Genomic DNA, 19,007 nt, shown 5'->3' on the forward strand with positions numbered 1-19,007 from the left:
CGCTTTCTAGAGGAAGGTCTATTGCATTGACTGATTTTGACACGAAAGACCCGGCAAGCTCGCTTCACTTCGCCTGGTTCGCCTTGTGTCCCCTCCTCTCCCTTTTCAAGACCGGGTTTTTAACGTTTTTTTTCCTCCCTTCTGGTCAGCAGGATGTTGAACGCTATTGGTTTGAGTTCCCCCCTCCCACCCCCCATCTTCATTCTTCCTCCTCCCTCTCCAAAAATGCGAGCTGCCTCTTTTTGAGAGCGGTGTTGTGAAATGAAATTAAACATTTTGGGGACTTTATTTTTGCTAATGAATGATTACGTTTGCTGTTATGACGCTAATATTTAAATAATTTAATAATATTGAAACCATCACTGTAGCCATTAGCTTTCAGCTTACCTTTGATAAGCGTGCTTTTTATAGTAAATGGTAGTGTAATATGTTTTCTGTTAGTTAAGGTGCTTTGTTACAGAGTATGAAAAACGTTTAACTGAAATTTCTCATTTAAATTTTTTTAGAGAGCGATGTTCGCTTTCTCAAATTAAGCAAAATATCTGGCTTGAATTGTAACGTCCGCTAATTAGAGATCAGCAGTATGTCTCCACCAATACTCCGTATAAACTTTCACAGTACAGCTTCTTTGACCCACTGATCTGAACCTTGTTTTGCGCTAGCCCGGCAAAGTCAGACCTCATTGGGCTAACCGAAGGCTTGAAAATTAAACACCCGAAACAGATGTGTAAGTGCTGTGTGTGAGCAGAAATTATTACCCAAAATCAGCCTTTTTAGTTGGAGAATAACAGATTCAAGATAGACAGACAGCTTCATAATTTCAGTGCCTTATCAACATTCTGTGGGTGTGACGGTAAGCACTGACATGTTCTTCCTGCAAAAATCTTGGAACACAATGTTAAGAACGCATTAAATCCATGGAAACTACTTGTCAGGCGAATGGCCAACACAAACGCACAAAGCTTTTAAAGTTTGTTTATTAACAAAGTTTAACAAGGTTTGAACAAGTTTACATCCAACTTTGTTAAGTGTCTATTCAAGACAATTTCTAGCCATTTGTAGCCCTTCACAGCTGACCTAGGACCAGCTCCTCAAACATTCCTGTATAAACGTAGCAGTTCTGAGGCTGAGGTGAATGCAGACACAGACATAATGTGTCCGGTCCTATCCTTGCTCTCCATTGGCTGCCTCCCATTGTCCCCCAACGTGTGTGAATGTTGACCTGAGAGAAACTGGCATGGTTTGATTGCCATAATGAATATAATGGACACCCCTTTGTCTATTAGCTTTTCAAAGCTCTTTCACATGAACTATTTTCAAGGGAAAAAGAGTTAAGTCCAATGGGTGTTCAGACAAAGTCCCAGAAACTGTTCCTGTTGTTACCACGGTAACCTGTCAGTTACCAGGTCAGTCTAAATCCCAAGTCCACCAGCTTGCTTGTCTGGGTTTTTTTTTTTTAAATGGCTGACCAGTTTGTCCCAAAGCACAAGAAAAAGAAATAATTCCCTGAACGTTTTAAAGAGGCTGAAAAAAAAATCCCCAGCACCAGACAGGACAGGTTGTAATAGCTTAAGGAATTGCACCCCGCGTCCAACTTTTAATTCCTCCTAAATTTAACCTTCGTCAGTTGGAGTTCAAACCTGTCGGTTATGCTTCAAGTGCATTGGAGTAATGGACTTTGGAAATATCTAAATCTGCTTTAAGTTTTAGGCCAAAACATATACACTGTACTGCCATTCACTTGGATTTCCTCAAAACCAAAGGTCAACATTAAGATGTTACTCTGAGTGGGAATGCATCCAAAAGCTCTTATAACCTTATATAGCTGTGGTTTTTCCATTAGTCATATAAAACCCAAAATAATTTACAGTAAGAGTAGGTCAGGAAGTGTCCTTCATAAAAACAAACCCAGACAAGAGTAGCAACAAGAACAAACATGCATAAAAAGAAGAAGAAACAGAGGAAGTCAGAGAAAAACAAAAGAGGAAAGTGCAAAGGGAAGGCGGAAGAATTGCAACAGCTCTCGCTTCAGTAGTTGCTGACCTCCACGAAGCGGTTTTAAACGTCGCGTCAGGGGTGACCCGCAGTTTCATTGAAAACAGATGTTTGGGACTCTCTTTTCAGTCTGGGGGGGGGGGGGGGGGGGGGGGGGGGGTTTGGGGTGGAGTGGAGTGGAGAAAACCGAGATGGTTGTGGTTTGGGGGGCGGGGGGTCCATAGCACAGCACAGAACAGCAAACAGCCACCATCTGGTGGGAGGTTAGTAACATTGCGTCCAAAAGGTAGGGACGTTATACCTTTTAAAAACTCTGATTAAACTGTAATCGTATTAGATCTTTGTTTGAATAGAGGGTTAAGACTTGAGTGTGACAGAGAATGAAACACAAAATTGTCAGTCTGTTCTTTTTGTTACTGATGTTGTTCTTTTTGATGATGTTGCATGGGGACTTGTGGCTTTGCAGATATGAGGTTGTGAAAGTTCCAAAGAATAGACCGGAACGGATCAGAAGTGGTTAAAGCACACAAAACGATAAAAAAAAACAAAAAAACCAAACACTCACACGCACAAAATGAAACTGCAAGCCGCATAGAAACACAGCTGCACTTCCAGCCAGAAACACCATTCATCAAATTCATTTGATACTACAGTTCACAGTCAAATGCTGTGAAGCCTGACCTATCATATGCGGGTTGTTTCCTTCACGTCGGAGTGAAAGATACTCAATGGTCGCGTCATGAAGTTTTCAGCAGTCCGTGAGATCATTTACAAAGAAAACTGACGGTCTGTTAAGTTTCTGTAAACAGTTTCTCACAGAGGTTGGGGTGCAAGGTTTGTGACCAAACGGTTATTCCAGAAGAAATAAGTGACTCATTTTAACGCAAGGCTTTTCTCCTCAGATACATACACACACACACACACACACACAGGCATCAGGGGACCAGGGCTGGCTCTCATCCTGTTTGTTTCATCACATACACACAACTGGGAGCCAAAGCTGCAGGGAGTCATTAGACTCAACACAAAATACAAACGAACGAAAAACATATATCAAAGAATGGAGTTATAGATTATGGAGGAGGAACAAAGGTGGTACTTCTCAGTGAACGTTTTCCAATCGCATCCAAAGAAAAGTGAAGGGTCTATAATTACTGTATGTAGTAGATCAGTACGTTTATACATGCTTTATGTAAAGTTGAGATTCTGATACTCTGAGCACCAAAGTGTCCAAATATGGGCAGTTTTTACACAGAAATTACTGATGAACACTTCTCACATTTGGACGTGTGGGTGCACTTTTTTTTTCCCCAATATGTGTCTTATTACTTTGCCAAAAGTAACCCTCAGAGGGGAAAGATGAAATCCAAGGCCAGTCCAAAACTCAACAGTCCAAGAAAACCTTAAAAGTTCCCCCAAAGCGAAAACTTCACCAAAAGCAAATGGACGCTACACCAAGGAACGATGGTGATAGTTTAAACTGTCTAAACGCAGAGGATTTAAAAAACAAAACAAAACCCAAAACAAAACAAAAAAGCAACATCAGCATATCAACGCAAGCCGATAACAGACTCGTCCTACAGGTTGACAGCTGTGAAAAACAGGGATGTCACGTGGAAGTTTCACTCACGAGAACTAAGACATCGTTATTATCAAGTGGAAATTTCTAGAAATGACAAGGAGAAGAAGCAGAGGTAGACAGGTATGGAAAGGAACACTTCAGTGAAGCCCATTATAAACGACGGACGCTTTGATTTTGCCGTTTAAAATTTGTAATGAGTCCCACAAAAGCTCCTTTATTCCTCATCAAACGCCTCCAGTTCGCTCCTCTGTGGGAAGAAAGAATGGACGGCGATAACGAAAAGAAGGAGGTATTCAATAAAAGAGGAGTGAACACAAGTTTATTGAATTCCAAACTCTTATCTTTACAAACGAGATGGATTTATGTACTTACAGCGAGAGGGCACAAGAAACGAAGTCGACGGAAAAAAACCCCCAAAAAAAACAAACCAAAAGGCATGTACAAACACAAAAAGACCCAGAGCTTGCAGCAAAAGAATGTAAGACCGGACCAGTCGATAACCGCTCCGAAAGTTTACAGCATGTTGAAAAATTCCAGAGCGTTACACAAAGTCCACGAACGTGGAACTTGATGTAGGTAAGAGAACAAGGGCCTATCATGCACTGGGATTAACCGCCTGCGTGTCCTCCATATTATTTTTCCAAGTTAATTAGGAACAGCAGTTTAAAAAAAAAAAAAAAAATAGGACAGAGGACAGGCAAGCGATACAAGCTGTGAAAATAAGAGCTGATTATTTAAAAAAAAAATCGCAAAATGGATGAAAATGGCTGAGGCAGTGCAAAGCTGAGTTTAAGCCTGTTAATTCTGAAGCCGTCAAATGCTACAAATATCAATAGAGGGAGGAGAGGGGGAGAGAGAGAGAGAGAGAGAGAGAGAGAGAGAGGAGAAGAAGAACAGGAGTAGAAAGACCGATTTAAAACAAAAACAAAAACAAAACATAAACTGAAAATGAAAGAAAAAATGGCCCAAGTGACTTTATGAACATCCTCTGACACTCTTTTTTTTTTTTTTTTTTTTTTTTTTATGTATCATCTCTTTTTGTGATGGTTGTGCACAGTTTTCCCACTCAGGCTGTCGGTATGTCCGCCTGTGACTCCATTCAAAATAAAAACAAATAACAATAATAATAATTATAACGATAAAAAAAAAAAAAAAAAAAAAAAAAGGAAAACCAAGTCATTTCTGTGCCACTAAGAAGGCACTTTGCTAAAAACGTCAAACACAACACTTGATGCTAAGGTTTTTCCCAAATAGTCCCCTCACACAATATTAGACAGATTCACACAAAGAGTACAGTTAAACGCTATTTTTTTTTCCTTAAAAAAAGAAGAAAAGCTTACTGACTTTCAATGAGTCTGTTGATAAAGATTTTTTGGGGGGAGGGGGGTGGGAGAGGTTGGATGTCTCCCCCAATAATTCACATTTAAGCTTTAAATAATGAGCAGGGGTCAGTGGAAGGATCCAGAAAAGATAATCATTTCAAAAAAACCCTTTTGAATCTCATCGCCAAACCACTGCAACCCTTCATTGGTCTATACTGGGGCTGGATGGGCTGAACAGAGGAAAAGTCTGGTTAAAATGCCCCACACAAGTGGTGCTGAGATAAAGGCTTCTTCTAGTGCACATGTCTGATGTTAATGAGAAACTACATCAGTTCCTCTCTGCCCTTAACAGCAGACCTAGGATCACCTCTTCCCCAATCTAGACCCTTATAAGAAAACCATAATTACTGATATCAGATCAGCAGGTAGTGGGCAAAAAGTGTGTTTCTAAAAACTTGCCTCTGCACCTAACAGTCCACTTCTTCACAAGTTATGTGGAAATTTGAGATAAGCAGGTAATGTTTTGATAGTCTCTAAGCTATGCATGCTGATCTACAAACAGCTGTTTGAATAGTTGTTGTGGAGATGTTTTCCAATGGATTTTTTGTTCGCCCTAATTGTCCCATCGGCTTTTCTTGCGTTTCGGGGGATCTGGAACCGCAAAGCTGTCTTCCCCTCCTCTGTGGCTCCGCCCATCCCCGTCTCGACTCCAGTCGTCTCTCTCCGACCGCCCGTCCCGGTCCCGGCGGCTTCCGTCGCCGTTCCTTCCGTCGCTGTGGCGGTCTCTGTCTCCGTGTCGATCTCGGTCTCCGTGCCGGTCCCTGTCGCCATGGCGATCTCGATCTCCGCTGTGCCTGTCGCCATGGCGATCTCGATCTCCGCTGTGCCTGTCGCCATGGCGACCCCAACCGTCGCCGTGCCGGTCGCCACGGGAGCCGTCTCTGGCCGAGGAGGAAGAGTAGGAGCTCGAGTAAGCGTCGGACACGGAGCTGAGAGAACCGGCGCTGCTGAAACCGGCCATTTTGGTGCCGGAACTGAGCTGCGGCGGAGGAGGCATGGGGGAGGAAGAGGAAGAGGAAGGTGGCATTTGCCGGGGTTGGTGGTCTAAAGCGTCGGGGTCACCAGAGGGCAGAGAGCTCAGGCTGCCTGCACTGGTCCATCCAGAGGTGCTGCTGGACTTAGCAGAGAGTTTAGGAGGACCCTCTGAAGCAGCCACAAAGTGGTTCTTATACTGAGCCTGAAAGAGACAGAGAACCACAAACGTGTGTGTAAGAGTGTGTGTGTGTGCATAGAGTGAGGACAGAACTTTACGCAACTGACGTAAAAAAAAACAAAAACAAAAAAAAAACCATGAAGAGGAAATGCTGGCAAGAGAATTTTAGCAGGGCGTATGTGTGAATATGTATTTGTATGCATATATATGTGTGTGTGTGTGTGTGTGTGTGTGTGTTACCTGGAAGGCTTGTTTCATAGCTGCCATTCGGTCTCCCATAGCTCCAGTCGATGGTTTATACGCCTCATAATTACCCATAGCTCCTCCAGTACTGCTGCGCTCCTGTTTACAGGACACATGACAGCAAACATTTAAAAAAAACAACAACAACAACAAACCCCAGTAACGCCTTAACTTCATCATCTCTCAAAGCCAAACCAGTGAAAGTGTCACTTGAAGATCAGTCTGGGCCCTCCATGTGTGTCTTTTCACCATTAGAGTTGATTTACTTTAAAATACTTAAGTTTTTTTTTTTAGAGTTTAGTCTTAGGACTATAACAGGTCTTGGAGAAAAAGAATAAAAAAGGGGTGAAAGAAAGAGAGAAAACTCACAGAGGTCTCTGCGCCCAGGCCGGGCCTCTCTCTGTAGCCCAAACCTCCACCTCCAACATTCAGTTTCTTCCCCTTCCCTCCTTTGAAGCGAGACTTCCTGAACCAGGGATTCTGAGAGAGAATTAGCAGAAAATGTTGGAAATGAAGTCTTTTCATTACAAAAAATGTAGGATTTCAAGGATTGGACCAGAATTTACCAGACTCATCAAGTAATTTTTGACATACCTGCATTGCCAGGTCCATCAGCTCCTTTGGAACATACTGATTGGCTCCCTCGAGGTTACGGACAAGGTCTCCAGCGAATGACGTGTCTTTGTGTGTGAGCAGGGTGTAGGCCACGCCCTTCTCCCCGGCACGACCCGTTCGACCGATCCTGTGCGTGTGCGTGTCGATGTCACGAGCGACGTCATAGTTAACCACCGTACGGATAGAGGGAATATCCAACCCACGAGCTGAAAGAAGAAAAAGAGAGAGGAAACATGGTTATAACTCTAAAGCAAGAGAAGACAATATAAGGGTCAGTTCACATGATTCACTCTTCCAGCTCCCCTCCTTAATGCTGTCAAATAAACGTTTCACATTCTCAAACACACACACACACACGCACAGACACACACACACACAACAAACTCCTTTCATAACACACAGGGCACAGTCCCTTGTTCACAAATACACAGAGAAACACACTCCTTTGCTCTCTCTCACACACACACACACCATTGCTCTCTCTCTCACACACACACACACCATTGCTCTCTCTCTCTCACACACACACGCTCCTTCGCTCACAGAGACACACTTCCTAACACACTCACCTGCCACATCGGTGGCCACCAGCACGGGCAGGTTCTTCTTCTTGAAGTCGGTGATGACTTTGTTCCTTTCGCTCTGGTCCATGTCTCCGTGCAGCAGACCCAGACTGTAACCCTCCTGCGTCAGGTTAGTGGCCAGCTCCTCACAGTTGGCCTTCTTAGTGACGAAGATAAGCACAGACCCCGTGGAGGTGAACTCCACCACCCTCCGCGTCAACCACGACCACTTATCCTGCCCAGAGGGCAGCACCTCCACCACCTGGGTCACGTCCTCGTTAGCCTAAAGAAGGAATGGGAGGGGGGGGAGGAAAGGTGGAAAAAAAAAAAAAGAAAAACATTGGAAGGGGCGGAGGGACGAATGGTTATTCAATTGATTCTTCAAACATACATTCTTTCCTACATCATCTTCCGCCTATTCCTCTCCTGGTCTAGACACGTCTCTTTAGATGTTTAAAATACTGCTCGGACGTTCTGACAGAGGTTTGGGAACGGGGGAGCGGTACCTCTCCAATGTCGCCCTGCACCACACGAATGGGGTCCACCAAAATATCTCGCGCCAGCTTCTCGATCTTCTTACGGAACGTCGCGCTGAAGAGAAGCGCTGCGGAGAACCGGGGCAGGGGGGGCGGAGGGGAGAGGTCAAAGGTCAGAGCGTTTCACGTTCAGGTAAGATCAGACGCTGGTTTTCGTTAAAAGAAAGAAGACACACACACACACACACTCTTTCCAAACAGTGAACACTTACTCTGTCTATCAGGTCTGACGTGACTGGCGATGGATCTGACTTGATATTCTGAAAGCGAAATGCAAAAGAGACGTACTTAACATACAAACACAGGCCAGAGGACACACACACACATAAAACCAACTGCTGCAGAGGACACACACACATATATAACCAACTGCTGCAGAGGACACACACACACATATAACCAACTGCTGGGTCACAGTATTAACTCCATTAACCTTTAATTCATACAAGACACGATAAAACTCCAAACCAACCTGCCATGAAGTGTTTGAAGATCAAACCAAAGGAAAGAAAACTAAGAGAGGAAGGAGATGAGTGTGTGTGAGAGAGAGAGACTGAAGAAAGGCGCCGGGACTCACCGAAGCCCATGTCAAACATGCGGTCGGCTTCATCAAACACCAGGTACGTGACCCTCTGCAGCGAGGTGGCCTTCTTCTTCACGTGGTCAATCAGACGGCCCTGCGTGTGTGTGTGTGAAACACGTACCATCAGAAACACACACACACACACATTCACGCACAGAAAATACTCACTTCACCCACTGCTCCTAGACTGAATCACATTAATAGCTAAAGAGTTTAGAAAAAGAAACTAATACAACATCAGTGAAAACGCTTACATAAACGCACAGTCTATCACATTCTCCTAACAGCAATCTGCACTAGTTGCAATTCATGAAAATTTCATGGAGTCTCTTTCGCGGCAAGCCCGGCACGTCGTTGCCGTGGAGACGGGGCAGAGGGACGATTACCGGGGTGCAGACGACGATTTCGGCTCCCTCCTGTAACGCTTTGGCCTGTTCCCACATGCTGCCCCCTCCGTAAACAGCCACCGAACGCAGCCCGTAGGCCTTCCCGAAACGCTTACACTCCGTATGGATCTAAAAAAAAAACACACACACACACACACACACACACTTTGTCAGAGACATAATAAGGTGAAAATAAAAAGTGAACTAGGATTCTGGAATTCTCTTTTTCTCTGTCCTTTCATTTTTTTTGACTCCACTTCTGATCGCTTTACTTTATTTACTTTCAAACAGATCTCCCCTCTTCCCTCTCCTCCATCGTTCTCTCTACCCCACACATCACTGTTCTGATTGATGTTGTTCTCTGTTTTTCTCCTCTCTCTCTCTCGCTCATTTCCTCTTTTATCCCGTCCTGTTCAATACTTTGTGCCCATAGATCCACCTCTCCTCTCCTTCCCTGTGTTCTGCAGAAACCTCCATCTCCGTCCTCTCTCAAGTTCATTTCCTCACCCCTTCTCTCTCCTTCTGCCTCTCTCTCTCTCTCCCTCTCTCTCCCCTTCTCTCCCTCTCTCTCCCCTTCCCTCCCTCTCTCTCCCCTTCCCTCCCTCTCTCTCCCTCCCTCCCTCCCTCCTTGTTGTCTGTCTGTCTGTCTCTCTCTGTCTCTCTCTTACCTGCTGACAGAGCTCTCTGGTCGGGCAGACGATGACTGCGATCGGTCTGTGTCTGTCTGTCTCTCTTTCTCTCTCTTACCTGTTGACAGAGCTCTCTGGTCGGGCAGACTATGACTGCGATTGGTCTGTGTCTGTCTCTCTCTCTCTCTTACCTGTTGACAGAGCTCTCTGGTCGGGCAGACTATGACTGCGATCGGTCTGTGTCTGTCTGTCTCTCTCTCTCTCTCTCTCACCTGCTGACAGAGCTCTCTGGTCGGGCAGACTATGACTGCGATCGGTCTGCGTCTGTCTGTCTCTCTCTCTCTCTCTCTCTTACCTGTTGACAGAGCTCTCTGGTCGGGCAGACTATGACTGCGATCGGTCCGTCTCCTTGCTCAAGTTCTTTCTGGTCCATGATGTGAACCAGCATGGGCCAAATGAAGGCGGCCGTTTTTCCGCTGCCCGTCTTGGCGATGCCGATCATGTCCCTGCCGCTCAGCGCGATGGGCACCCCCTAAGACCACGAGGGTGAGGAGGAGAGAGGGGAGTTACCATAGAAACACTGAACGCGACACCACCACCACCACCTTGGGACGCACAAGCCACGGTCAAAGTTCTCTGCCAGCTGTGTGGTCCGCAACTTTGCAAAGAATGTCTGCTACTATGAATCAAATAGTAATGAAAAAGTGATCTACAGAGTTATTCTGATTGAAAGTTACTTAAAATGTTGTCTACTTTCATGTTGTCTTGTTGTCTATATTTCTATATGTCTATATGTTGTCTATATTTGTAACCCAAGGTATTATATATTTGCCATCTGCCAAGGTATTATATATTTGCCAAAAAATCGCATTGATTAGCCATATTAGCCATATTTCTCATGTTTGCACGGACAAAAACACAACGATGTTGAGAAAGTTTACCTGGCACTGAATGGGTGTGGGCTGGGTGTACTCGGACTTCCGGATTTGCTGCATGAGCTGCTCGTCAAAGCCAAAGTGGGCGAAACTGGTGGCGGGTTTAGGAGGAGCAGCACCAGACACCTGTCAATCAAAAACAGTTTGGAGGAGGAGGTGGAGGAGGAGGAGGAGGAGGGGAGAGTGTGAGTATGTAAAAACAGTAAAGGACGTAGCTCCATAATGTCTATATCCTTGGTTATGTTTTCTGCCTGTGCTGGAGGTCGCTTTGGATAAAAGCATCTGCTAAATGAATAAACATTAAAATGTAAACAAATTAAGTGGGAGGGAGAGCGTGTCTGTGGGCACGCGCGCACGTGTGTGTGTGAGTGAGAGAGAGAGAGTTTGAAGGCACACATATTTGATGTCACTCACCCTAAGGTTGAGTTTCTGTCTCAGTTCCACCACCTGTGTCCCTGTAAGACTGCTCAGCTCCTCATGCTCGTTATAGAAGTTCTTCTCAAAGGGCGCGTAGTCAATCTTTTGGGAAGTGACACCGAAAAAAAACTTAAACTTAAAACTTGAACTTAAATTTACCGGGACCAACATTCCCTAATCCAAGATAGAGCTAATCCATTTCTGCTAGACTCCGTTTCAGAACAAAAAACAATACTCTTGTTTTTTTTTTTTTTTTAAATGCAATTTGCAGATGTGTTCTGTAAATACCATGAATGATGTGTTCTGAAACTTTACAATGCCCAACTCTGATTGGCTGAATGAGAGCGGAGGAAATGACACGGGGTGGTTATCTCGTACCTCTGTGTGGTCGATCGGGGGGAGGGGCATAATGATTTTTTTGGTGGTGGGGGCGATGGGGTTTCCGTCGCTGTCGTAGTCGATGGTCTCCTCCTCTTCCTCCTGCGTCAGCCCGGCTGTCGGATTCTCCGCCATGTAACGGAAGTAAGCCTCCTGCACAGAGCACAAGACCCCATCTCAGACAGTACCAAACGATTTCCGAGCAAGCGCGTGACAATCATAATGCAACCAGCGGTGACCGAGTACGGCGCGTGGAGATTACGGGAACGCTTCAGACCAGAGTAACCGAGGACAGAGAGCCTTGGGGTTTCGCAATAGTTCAGACAAGCGTAGCCGATCACCGAGCAGAGCACGCTCTACAAGTCCATATAAACTCAACATGTGACCGAGGAGGTTTTACGAAGCCTTGAAACGGAGTATCAGCTGAAGGTTAAAAGAAAAGAAAAAGACTAAACAAAAAAAAAGCTAAATATTAACAATGAAACACCACGGCATTTGGGCCAAGACCCAGCGCAAAAAAAACTGATGGACATCGGAACAAACGGATTAAAATATAAACGTGGACCAGCTACATTTCAGGTATACCCAGGAAACCACTAACAGACTAGATCAAGGGATAATGATCTGAGAGTACAACACCTCGACTCAAGTATTTAAGAGTATAAATCTATATACCTACTGGAGAACATAAGAAAGGACTTAATGACGTGCTATACTGAGAGATTTTTAAAACTAACTGAAGGACCAATGATGTCATGCGCCGTCGTACACCGTCACTCACACAGCCTGCCTGCTCTCTGCACTGACAGAAAAAAGACTCTGGAAAAGTTCTGTTTGCAAAAATAACCTGAGAAGGCTTCTTCAGAGGGAAGGAGGCAAATGCAGACAGACAATCAGAAAGACAAAAGAAAAGAAAAGAAAAGAAAAAAGAAAAGAAAAGGGCAAGACTGATAGCGGGAGACTATCAGAGAGAGCGAGAGCGAGAGAGAGAGAGAGAGCAAGAGAGAGAGAGAGCAAGAGAGAGAGACTGACAACAGGCAGAGGTGAAAAACTCAGACGAGACAGAGATAAGAAGGTGTGGAAGCAGAGGAAGGTTTAGTGAGAGAGAAAAGAACTGGGGAAAGTTCACTCACTTGGTCATCCTCCTCTTCAATATCATCACGTATACCCCTGGAACAAAGAAAAACAAAAAAAAAACTTCCCTGCGACTCGCTCAATCACCCGTGGCAACCCACAATCCACCCGCTTCTCCCATGAGATTCCCTCCCTGTCCCACCCCCATGCGTAATCTACCAAATTCCAACAGGTGGAACCCAAATATTTCTGACAGATGAACGACAAACACATAGAACCAAAAAGGTGGGACCTCAAAGAATTGAACTTCACATAAAAACCAATTGAGCTCAGTTCAAATTTCAATTCTAAGTGTGATTTTGAGTCTTTGGACTTCAAGCCCTAAAAAGGTCATTGTATCCCTCTTTAATAGATGCCCAAATGTATAAACTTGCGTGTGTGAGAAATCTCATTTGGCCAAAAAAAAAAAAAGAAAAAAAGAATGCTTCAAATGCAGCCTTAGTCTAGAATCGTTAGCTGAGATATCAAAACCTCTGTGTGAGTGGGCATATGTCTACAAACTAGACAAGAAGACAATAAAAGGACTTTACTTTGCTGCCTTCTTCTCTTTCTCCTTGTCTTCCAGCTTCTTCATGTCCTTTGCTGCTTGGTTCTGGTGTTAAAAAAAAAGACATAAGAAGAAGAGGCTTGTATTACTGTGGCTGCTTGCTAAATGAACTATTCAAAACTTTCGCACATGCATGTACCATGCTTTCTCACAGAACATTCTATTTTGTTTATTTATTTTTCCCACAGAGATAACTCTAAGATTAGGGTGTTTATAAGGAGGTCAATTATCCCGCGTCGCCAGTCTCACCTCAACCTCAGCCATAAAGGCATCCAGCGGATCATCTTCACTATCTGAGCCTCCCCCTCCGGACTGGAACTGCTGCCGCGTCGGAGAATTCTCTGCCGGTATGTACGGCAGGTCTGCTGTGCTCGACTCTTCCTCTTCGTCTTCAAAATAACTGAGAAGGGTGAACAACGACATAAATATGAAGACAGGCACATTAACTAATATACATGCAGCGTACGTTCAGTTTTTTAATTTTCATTTTTCAAAATTTGTAAATCGGGAGGTCGAATGCAGCATTCGCATATAAACTCGTAAATGTGTTCGTAAATTTCACTCACGCATTTTCCTCGTCGAAATTGGCCCTTTTGGTACCGATTTTGTAGAAAGCAGGGAGCTGCTGGTTCTTGCCGTATCCCCCCGCAGCTCCTGAACTTGAAAACGCTGTATGGGCCGATTGTGTCAACCGAGGCTCTTCCTTCTTTCCCCCGGAGAGCGAGAATCCTCCGAAGCCAAAACCTCTCTTAGCCCCAGGGCCTCCCTTGTTCCAGTTCATTGTGGGTACACTACACTACGAGAAAAGATTAAACTCAGCTGTGAAGAAATTAGCTGACATGTTAGCCTAGACCGAAAGCCAGCTGCATAATTTACATATATCCAGTCGTGTTTAAAGGTTGCGTGTTCTCATATATTTTATCTCGTCCTTCTTTATCTTAAATTTAGATTAACCTTTCAGTTTTGCTTGCATGGATACGCTCGCGCATCTTTGAAGCGAAAGCACGCAGCTAACGTTAATGTAAATAAGAATTGGTTGCAAAATTTCATAATGATAAGTCAGATTTTAACTGCACTAGTAAGAGCGTGGAACATTCACTCGTGGTCGCTATTTTAAGGCATGTATATTTCGAGTCAAGTTATATTTCGTAGTTTCAATATTCCTAAATGGCGAGCTCGTTTAGCTACAACAGCTAGCAAGAACTAATCTGGACCGCTAACCTGTTATGCTAGACCTGCGAAAGCACATTGCCACAAAGTGGGTGTATGGGGGAATATTAAGAATGTTACTTTGAGATTATATCTCTGAAACGCTAATAAACCATAACCCTACTATGTTAATGAACTTTGCCAATTAACATGGGTACCTTTTAGATCCACAGCGAGAAGAGCCTGTTTACCACCGCAGTATTCCGATGGTCGTTCAGATTGCGTTCTTCGTCATTTGACGTCATCAAACTCTGTAGTAAATGTCAATTTCTGATGACCACATAGGTGTTCTTCCCTCTCAGCATAGACCAGTGAACATGCAGATATTAAACTTTTCCACGCCCATATGGGGGCGTTGGAAATTGCTAAAATGATCAAATGGTATTGCGAGAACTCCAGGGTGGAAACCTTCGCCAGCCAATCTCCGAAGCCTTCTAGAGTTAACCATCCCATTGCAAAAAGAAGTGTGTTACGTTGAAGTGTTGCTGAGAACGTTAACTGTGAATACAAAATTCACCTGAAGTCTTATCAACAGGTAAGCTTAATATATGATTCTCCACTTTGATCTTCAAAGCATTAAACATATTGGCAAGCAAAAACCTGGTATTCGTGCCAAATTACTGGTCGGCTAACGTTAGCCTGCCAATTAGCAAGCTAACTAGTTAGCCTTTCAAGTATACAATCCTGTATGAAACCTTGAAAACGTAAATGAAATGTGTTATGCGGTACACACCCAAACTGACTGAATGTAACCAACAGTCAGATTTCAAATGCACATTATGTTAACGTGGCAAATCAAACAGACAGCTAGCTATCGTCACCAGTTTTAATCGGAGAGAACTGTCTGACGATGCTAGTATGTTTATGTTGTGGTTAGCTGCCGGTCAGTTTATCCTCCGTGAGCCTCTCATTGAAGCCATTTCATTGTTGGGAACTGTATTCCGTGAACTGAATGACAAAGTGTAGCTTCCGTGGTGAGCATTACGTCGTCACATTATAAGGTTTTCAGTTTGGCAGATATACTGTTTGCATATCTTGTCAGACCACCATGAATTCTCATAGTGACGCCCAGTGTAATTGAAATACCGCCACTATAAAATACCCCAACGAGGAAGTGACCAGAGATCAATTAGGCATCAAAAGGAAATAAATTAAAGTCAAACCTGCATTTAACATTGTCACAAAACATTACGTGAGTAATGCGAGGACTTGTCACCCGAGTTAATCGGTTTAAATCTTGTACATATTTTAAAAATCACCATTACTGTTCCTAATTGTATTGCAGGTTAACCCCTTTCCCTTAATAAGAACATTTCGATGCTGTAGCTGCCTGTATTCCCCGCCAGAATCCATGTCTTTCTTGGTGAGTGCTATTTGCTGCTAATTAGCTAATCCAGTCTTGATTTCCTTACTCTATTATTCCACAAACATGCAACACTTTTTTTAATGAACGGTGTCGAACTAAAGTTGACTTTATCAGCTAAGATGAGTTATTGTTATAGAGTAGTTATTATAATGCAAAGGTTGTCCAACATTACAATGTTCCATTGTATCACTTTATCAGTGACAGCTTACCGTTCTCTCTCTCTCTCTCTCTCTCAGCGTTGGGTATCAGAGAAACTGAGTGTGGAGAGCCTGAGGGACCTGGAGTTGTTTGGAGGTGAGTTAAGCTGTTTCATGCAACATGCACACACACACTGCCTGTGCTTGTCTCTCCCCCTGAATACCAAGCCTTCAGAGTCGTATTTCACAAAGCAGGACGTCACAGTAACACTTTGGCTGTATCACTGGTACATACACGTTGCCCAGAGTCAGACTGGTCCTTCTTGAATATTCCAGAATCTTCTCTCCTGTGGTGCAGTTCTGACTTTTGACAGCAAGTTTACCAAAGTTATGTGGTTGACTGTGACTTACTGCTTTGTGATATTTTTTTTCCCCGAGGTGAGCTGCTTAATTCCAAGCCAGGCTGAATAGGTTGGGGGAGTCTCTCCTGCTTTGGTGTATACTTACTCATTCGGTCAAAATGAAAATGTCCTCTGACTTTTAGCACGACAGAGCTTTAACCTAAAGATATCAATTCCTGTCTTTTTAAAGGTATCTCAAATACTCTCACCATAGCTCAAAAACCTTAAAAAAAAAAAAAATCCAATTCAGGTATGTTAGTGTTGCCCCTGTCCACCTCACAAAAATTTTGACTTGAAGGAAAGGAACCGGTAACTTCAGCAGGAATTGACTCACCTCATAGCCTACTGTTAAGCTCCTATAGCAGCTGCCTGCAGACGGGTGAGCTGGTTCTTTTGCAGAGCTTTGTCAACAGAACGCCACCTCTGCCCCTGGACAGAGAAACTTCCTCATAGTCCACAGAGTCAGAGGAACTGCAGAAAGTTCTGACTGTCAAACCGGCGTTTGGCGACATGTCAGCATCTAGTGTTCCGACGCTATGACATATGGTAGTGGAATGGAGAGGAGCTTCAGCATGTGTTGTTGTTGTGTGTGTGTGTGTGTGTGTGTGTGTACTACTGTGCTTTTCAGGAAGGCAGGATATAAATTTTGTGTCTCTTGTGTGAGTTATTTTGGTCTGTCTTGAGTCTCGGTTCGATTTTGGGAAAGCACGTTTAATCCCCCCCCTCTCTCTTCCTCTCTCTCTCTCTTCCTCTCTCTCTCTCTCTCTCTCTCTCTCTCTCTCTCTCTCTCTCTCTCTGTCTGTGGGTCTGTTGGTCTGTTATGAGGATTAGGCTGTGTGTGTTACATAAACGGTACGTTCAGCTGCTATTGGACGGAGACTGTGTTGGTTCTGTGTTGGCAGCGTCTCTGCCGTGTTCTTGGCAGTATCTGCAGTGAACACATTTAAGGGAGTCTGTGTTTTTCCAGCAAACTATTCTACACTAGACACACAGTTCCTAAGAACTTGATTAGCCTAAATTATGACCCCGTGATTCTGTGTGATGGATAGAGAAGCTGTAAAACTGGTTAAGCTGAGTTCACCACATCCGTCATCTAGAGTCAGTGTGCATTGCTGCTTTAGAAACAGGTTGGAAGGAGAACCGATTCAAAACCATTGTTAAAATGCCCGACAAGTGACTTTAACCACTACAAAATGAAAAAAATCTGTAATCTCATAACCACCTGATTGGGAGTCTTTGTCAGAATCCTGTTCACAATCCTGGCCCCGCCCCTCTGAGCTCTCACTTTGCACTCTCCAAGCTGTTTGAGAGTCTTGTGCTGAATAGGACGTTTGATTGACTGATTGCATTAGGGCATTTGATTGGCCGAGGAGGAAAGGAAAGCGGGCACTGTAGAAAAAGGATGTCCAATCATTGCTCTTCATTGCTCTTTTGTGTTGCTCTCATTTTGCTACCATCACCTGACTGCTGCATGTTGCTCTATTTCTTTTTACGAAGGCTAAGGGAAAGAGAAAAAAAAAAAAATTAAAAAGTGTTTTTGCTCCTGGCTGCTTTTGTATCCTGTTGGCAATGCATAAACTGAGCAGACAATGGAAATGGCCTCCACCAAGCTTAGGCTTTTAAAATAGCCCCCCCCCCCAAAAAAAAAAAACGCTATGAAAATGAAAAACAAACAAGCCCCGCGTCCCCACAACTGACTTTAACCCCCCCCCCCCCCCTTTTTTTTTTGTTCCGTGTTGTGTTGTTAATGTAAACATCATAAATGTTTTTTAAGTACTTGTGGTATCACAGACCTAAGGTAAGACACTGAAATGTTCAATTTAAATGTTGTTCCCAGTTTTAAAACTGTGCCAAAGTTTTATTTTATAACTGTGGGGGCTAAACCTTGTGTTAAAACAGCAGAAAGGTGTCTGACTCAGTCAATATGTCTCGTCTTCCCTCAATGTGTTCACCTGTTTTTGTCTCAAAGATTTAAACTGATATGAACAGGAAGTTCTGAAATGTAAGTAGCGTAGTACTGGAATTCCCAATGGATGCTGTTTACCAAAATGAATGAAGAAAATAAAAAAAAATGACCACTGTTATTCAGGGAAAGAAAGTTCATACCATTATTCCCGTGTTACTTTTAACCTTTCAGTGCTTTGACTCATACCTTTGACTCTCTTTAAACACAGATCCTGTGTGTGTGTCTGTGTTTGTATGTGTGTATATATGTGTGTTTTTTTTTCCTTTCTTTTCTTTTTTTCTTCTTCTGCGTTATTTCTGTGGTTTCCCCACTGCAGAGCAATCTCAGACAAGTCCTTTCAGGAAAGTAAGTTCTGCCTCTCTGTTCCAGCTCTTCCAACTGTCTGTCGGCTTATCTGTGTGTGTGTGTGTGTGTGTGTTGGCATGTGAGATGGTCAGTCTGAATGTTTTCGATGAGTATAGCCGCTGCGTAGGGGTGTGTGTGTGTGTGTGTGTGTGTTGGCATGTGAGATGGTCAGTGTGAATGTGTTTGACCTCCGTGTCAGATTGTTGTTGTGTTTGTGCGAATGAACAGGTGTAACGAGTGTAAATTCAGCATTTCGACCTTTTTGATCTTGTGCGCGTGTATGTGTGTGTGTGTGTGTGTGTGTGTGTGTGTGTAATGTCGACTCACTGCGGTCATATCACGCTTCTCTGCATGCTTTCATTGTGTCGCTTCTCTGTGTGTCCATTCTGTCACACTCACTGCCCCCCCCCCTTCCCCACCTCCGTGTCTGGGCGGGTATTTCTCCCAGTATGTGCAGTGACAGAGAATGGACAGAATATGACGAAAAAAAAGCGTACGAAATGAG

General features: G+C 43.9%; 2 protein-coding genes across 3 annotated transcripts in view; one reads left to right on the forward strand and one right to left on the reverse strand.

Annotated features, from left to right (window-relative positions):
* Positions 1–4,967: 4,967 nt before the first annotated feature.
* Positions 4,968–14,493, reverse strand: ddx42 (DEAD (Asp-Glu-Ala-Asp) box helicase 42). The gene is made up of 18 exons (XM_030793906.1): positions 14,446–14,493; positions 13,645–13,874; positions 13,328–13,478; positions 13,062–13,123; positions 12,531–12,567; positions 11,398–11,550; positions 11,017–11,121; positions 10,609–10,728; positions 10,023–10,199; positions 9,039–9,167; positions 8,647–8,746; positions 8,282–8,329; positions 8,040–8,137; positions 7,540–7,816; positions 6,950–7,176; positions 6,725–6,835; positions 6,353–6,454; positions 4,968–6,136 (listed from the first exon to the last, which is right to left on the reverse strand). Exons 2-18 carry the CDS (start codon positions 13,857–13,859, stop codon positions 5,513–5,515), a joined length of 2,736 nt encoding a protein of 911 aa, XP_030649766.1. The 5' UTR covers positions 13,860–13,874; positions 14,446–14,493; the 3' UTR covers positions 4,968–5,512.
* A 251-nt stretch (positions 14,494–14,744) lies between these two features.
* strada (STE20 related adaptor alpha) overlaps positions 14,745–19,007 on the forward strand; it is a 10,815-nt gene continuing 6,552 nt past the window's right edge. Inside the window, exons 1-4 of one of the 2 annotated variants that reach the window (XM_030793542.1) lie at positions 14,745–14,822; positions 15,573–15,650; positions 15,890–15,947; positions 18,474–18,502. In XM_030793542.1, coding sequence (XP_030649402.1) covers positions 15,639–15,650; positions 15,890–15,947; positions 18,474–18,502 — 99 coding nt within the window. In that variant the 5' untranslated portion in view covers positions 14,745–14,822; positions 15,573–15,638. Of the gene's footprint in view, positions 14,823–15,572; positions 15,651–15,889; positions 15,948–18,473; positions 18,503–19,007 lie in introns of those variants that run through there. The other variant, XM_030793543.1, reaches the window with a different exon arrangement.

The sequence above is a fragment of the Chanos chanos genome, chromosome 16, assembly GCF_902362185.1.
Source record: "Chanos chanos chromosome 16, fChaCha1.1, whole genome shotgun sequence".
Classification (NCBI taxonomy): Eukaryota; Metazoa; Chordata; class Actinopteri; order Gonorynchiformes; family Chanidae; genus Chanos; species Chanos chanos.

Excerpts from the sequence above, each read along its gene's own strand:
- ddx42 (XM_030793906.1), bottom strand. The coding sequence starts at position 13,859 with ATGAACTGGAACAAGGGAGGCCCTGGGGCTAAGAGAGGTTTTGGCTTC. Across the intron at positions 6,836-6,949 it reads TGATGGACCTGGCAATGCAG|AATCCCTGGTTCAGGAAGTC; the intron begins GTATGTCAAAAA and ends ATTCTCTCTCAG. Across the intron at positions 6,455-6,724 it reads GCCTGGGCGCAGAGACCTCT|GAGCGCAGCAGTACTGGAGG; the intron begins GTGAGTTTTCTC and ends TCCTGTAAACAG.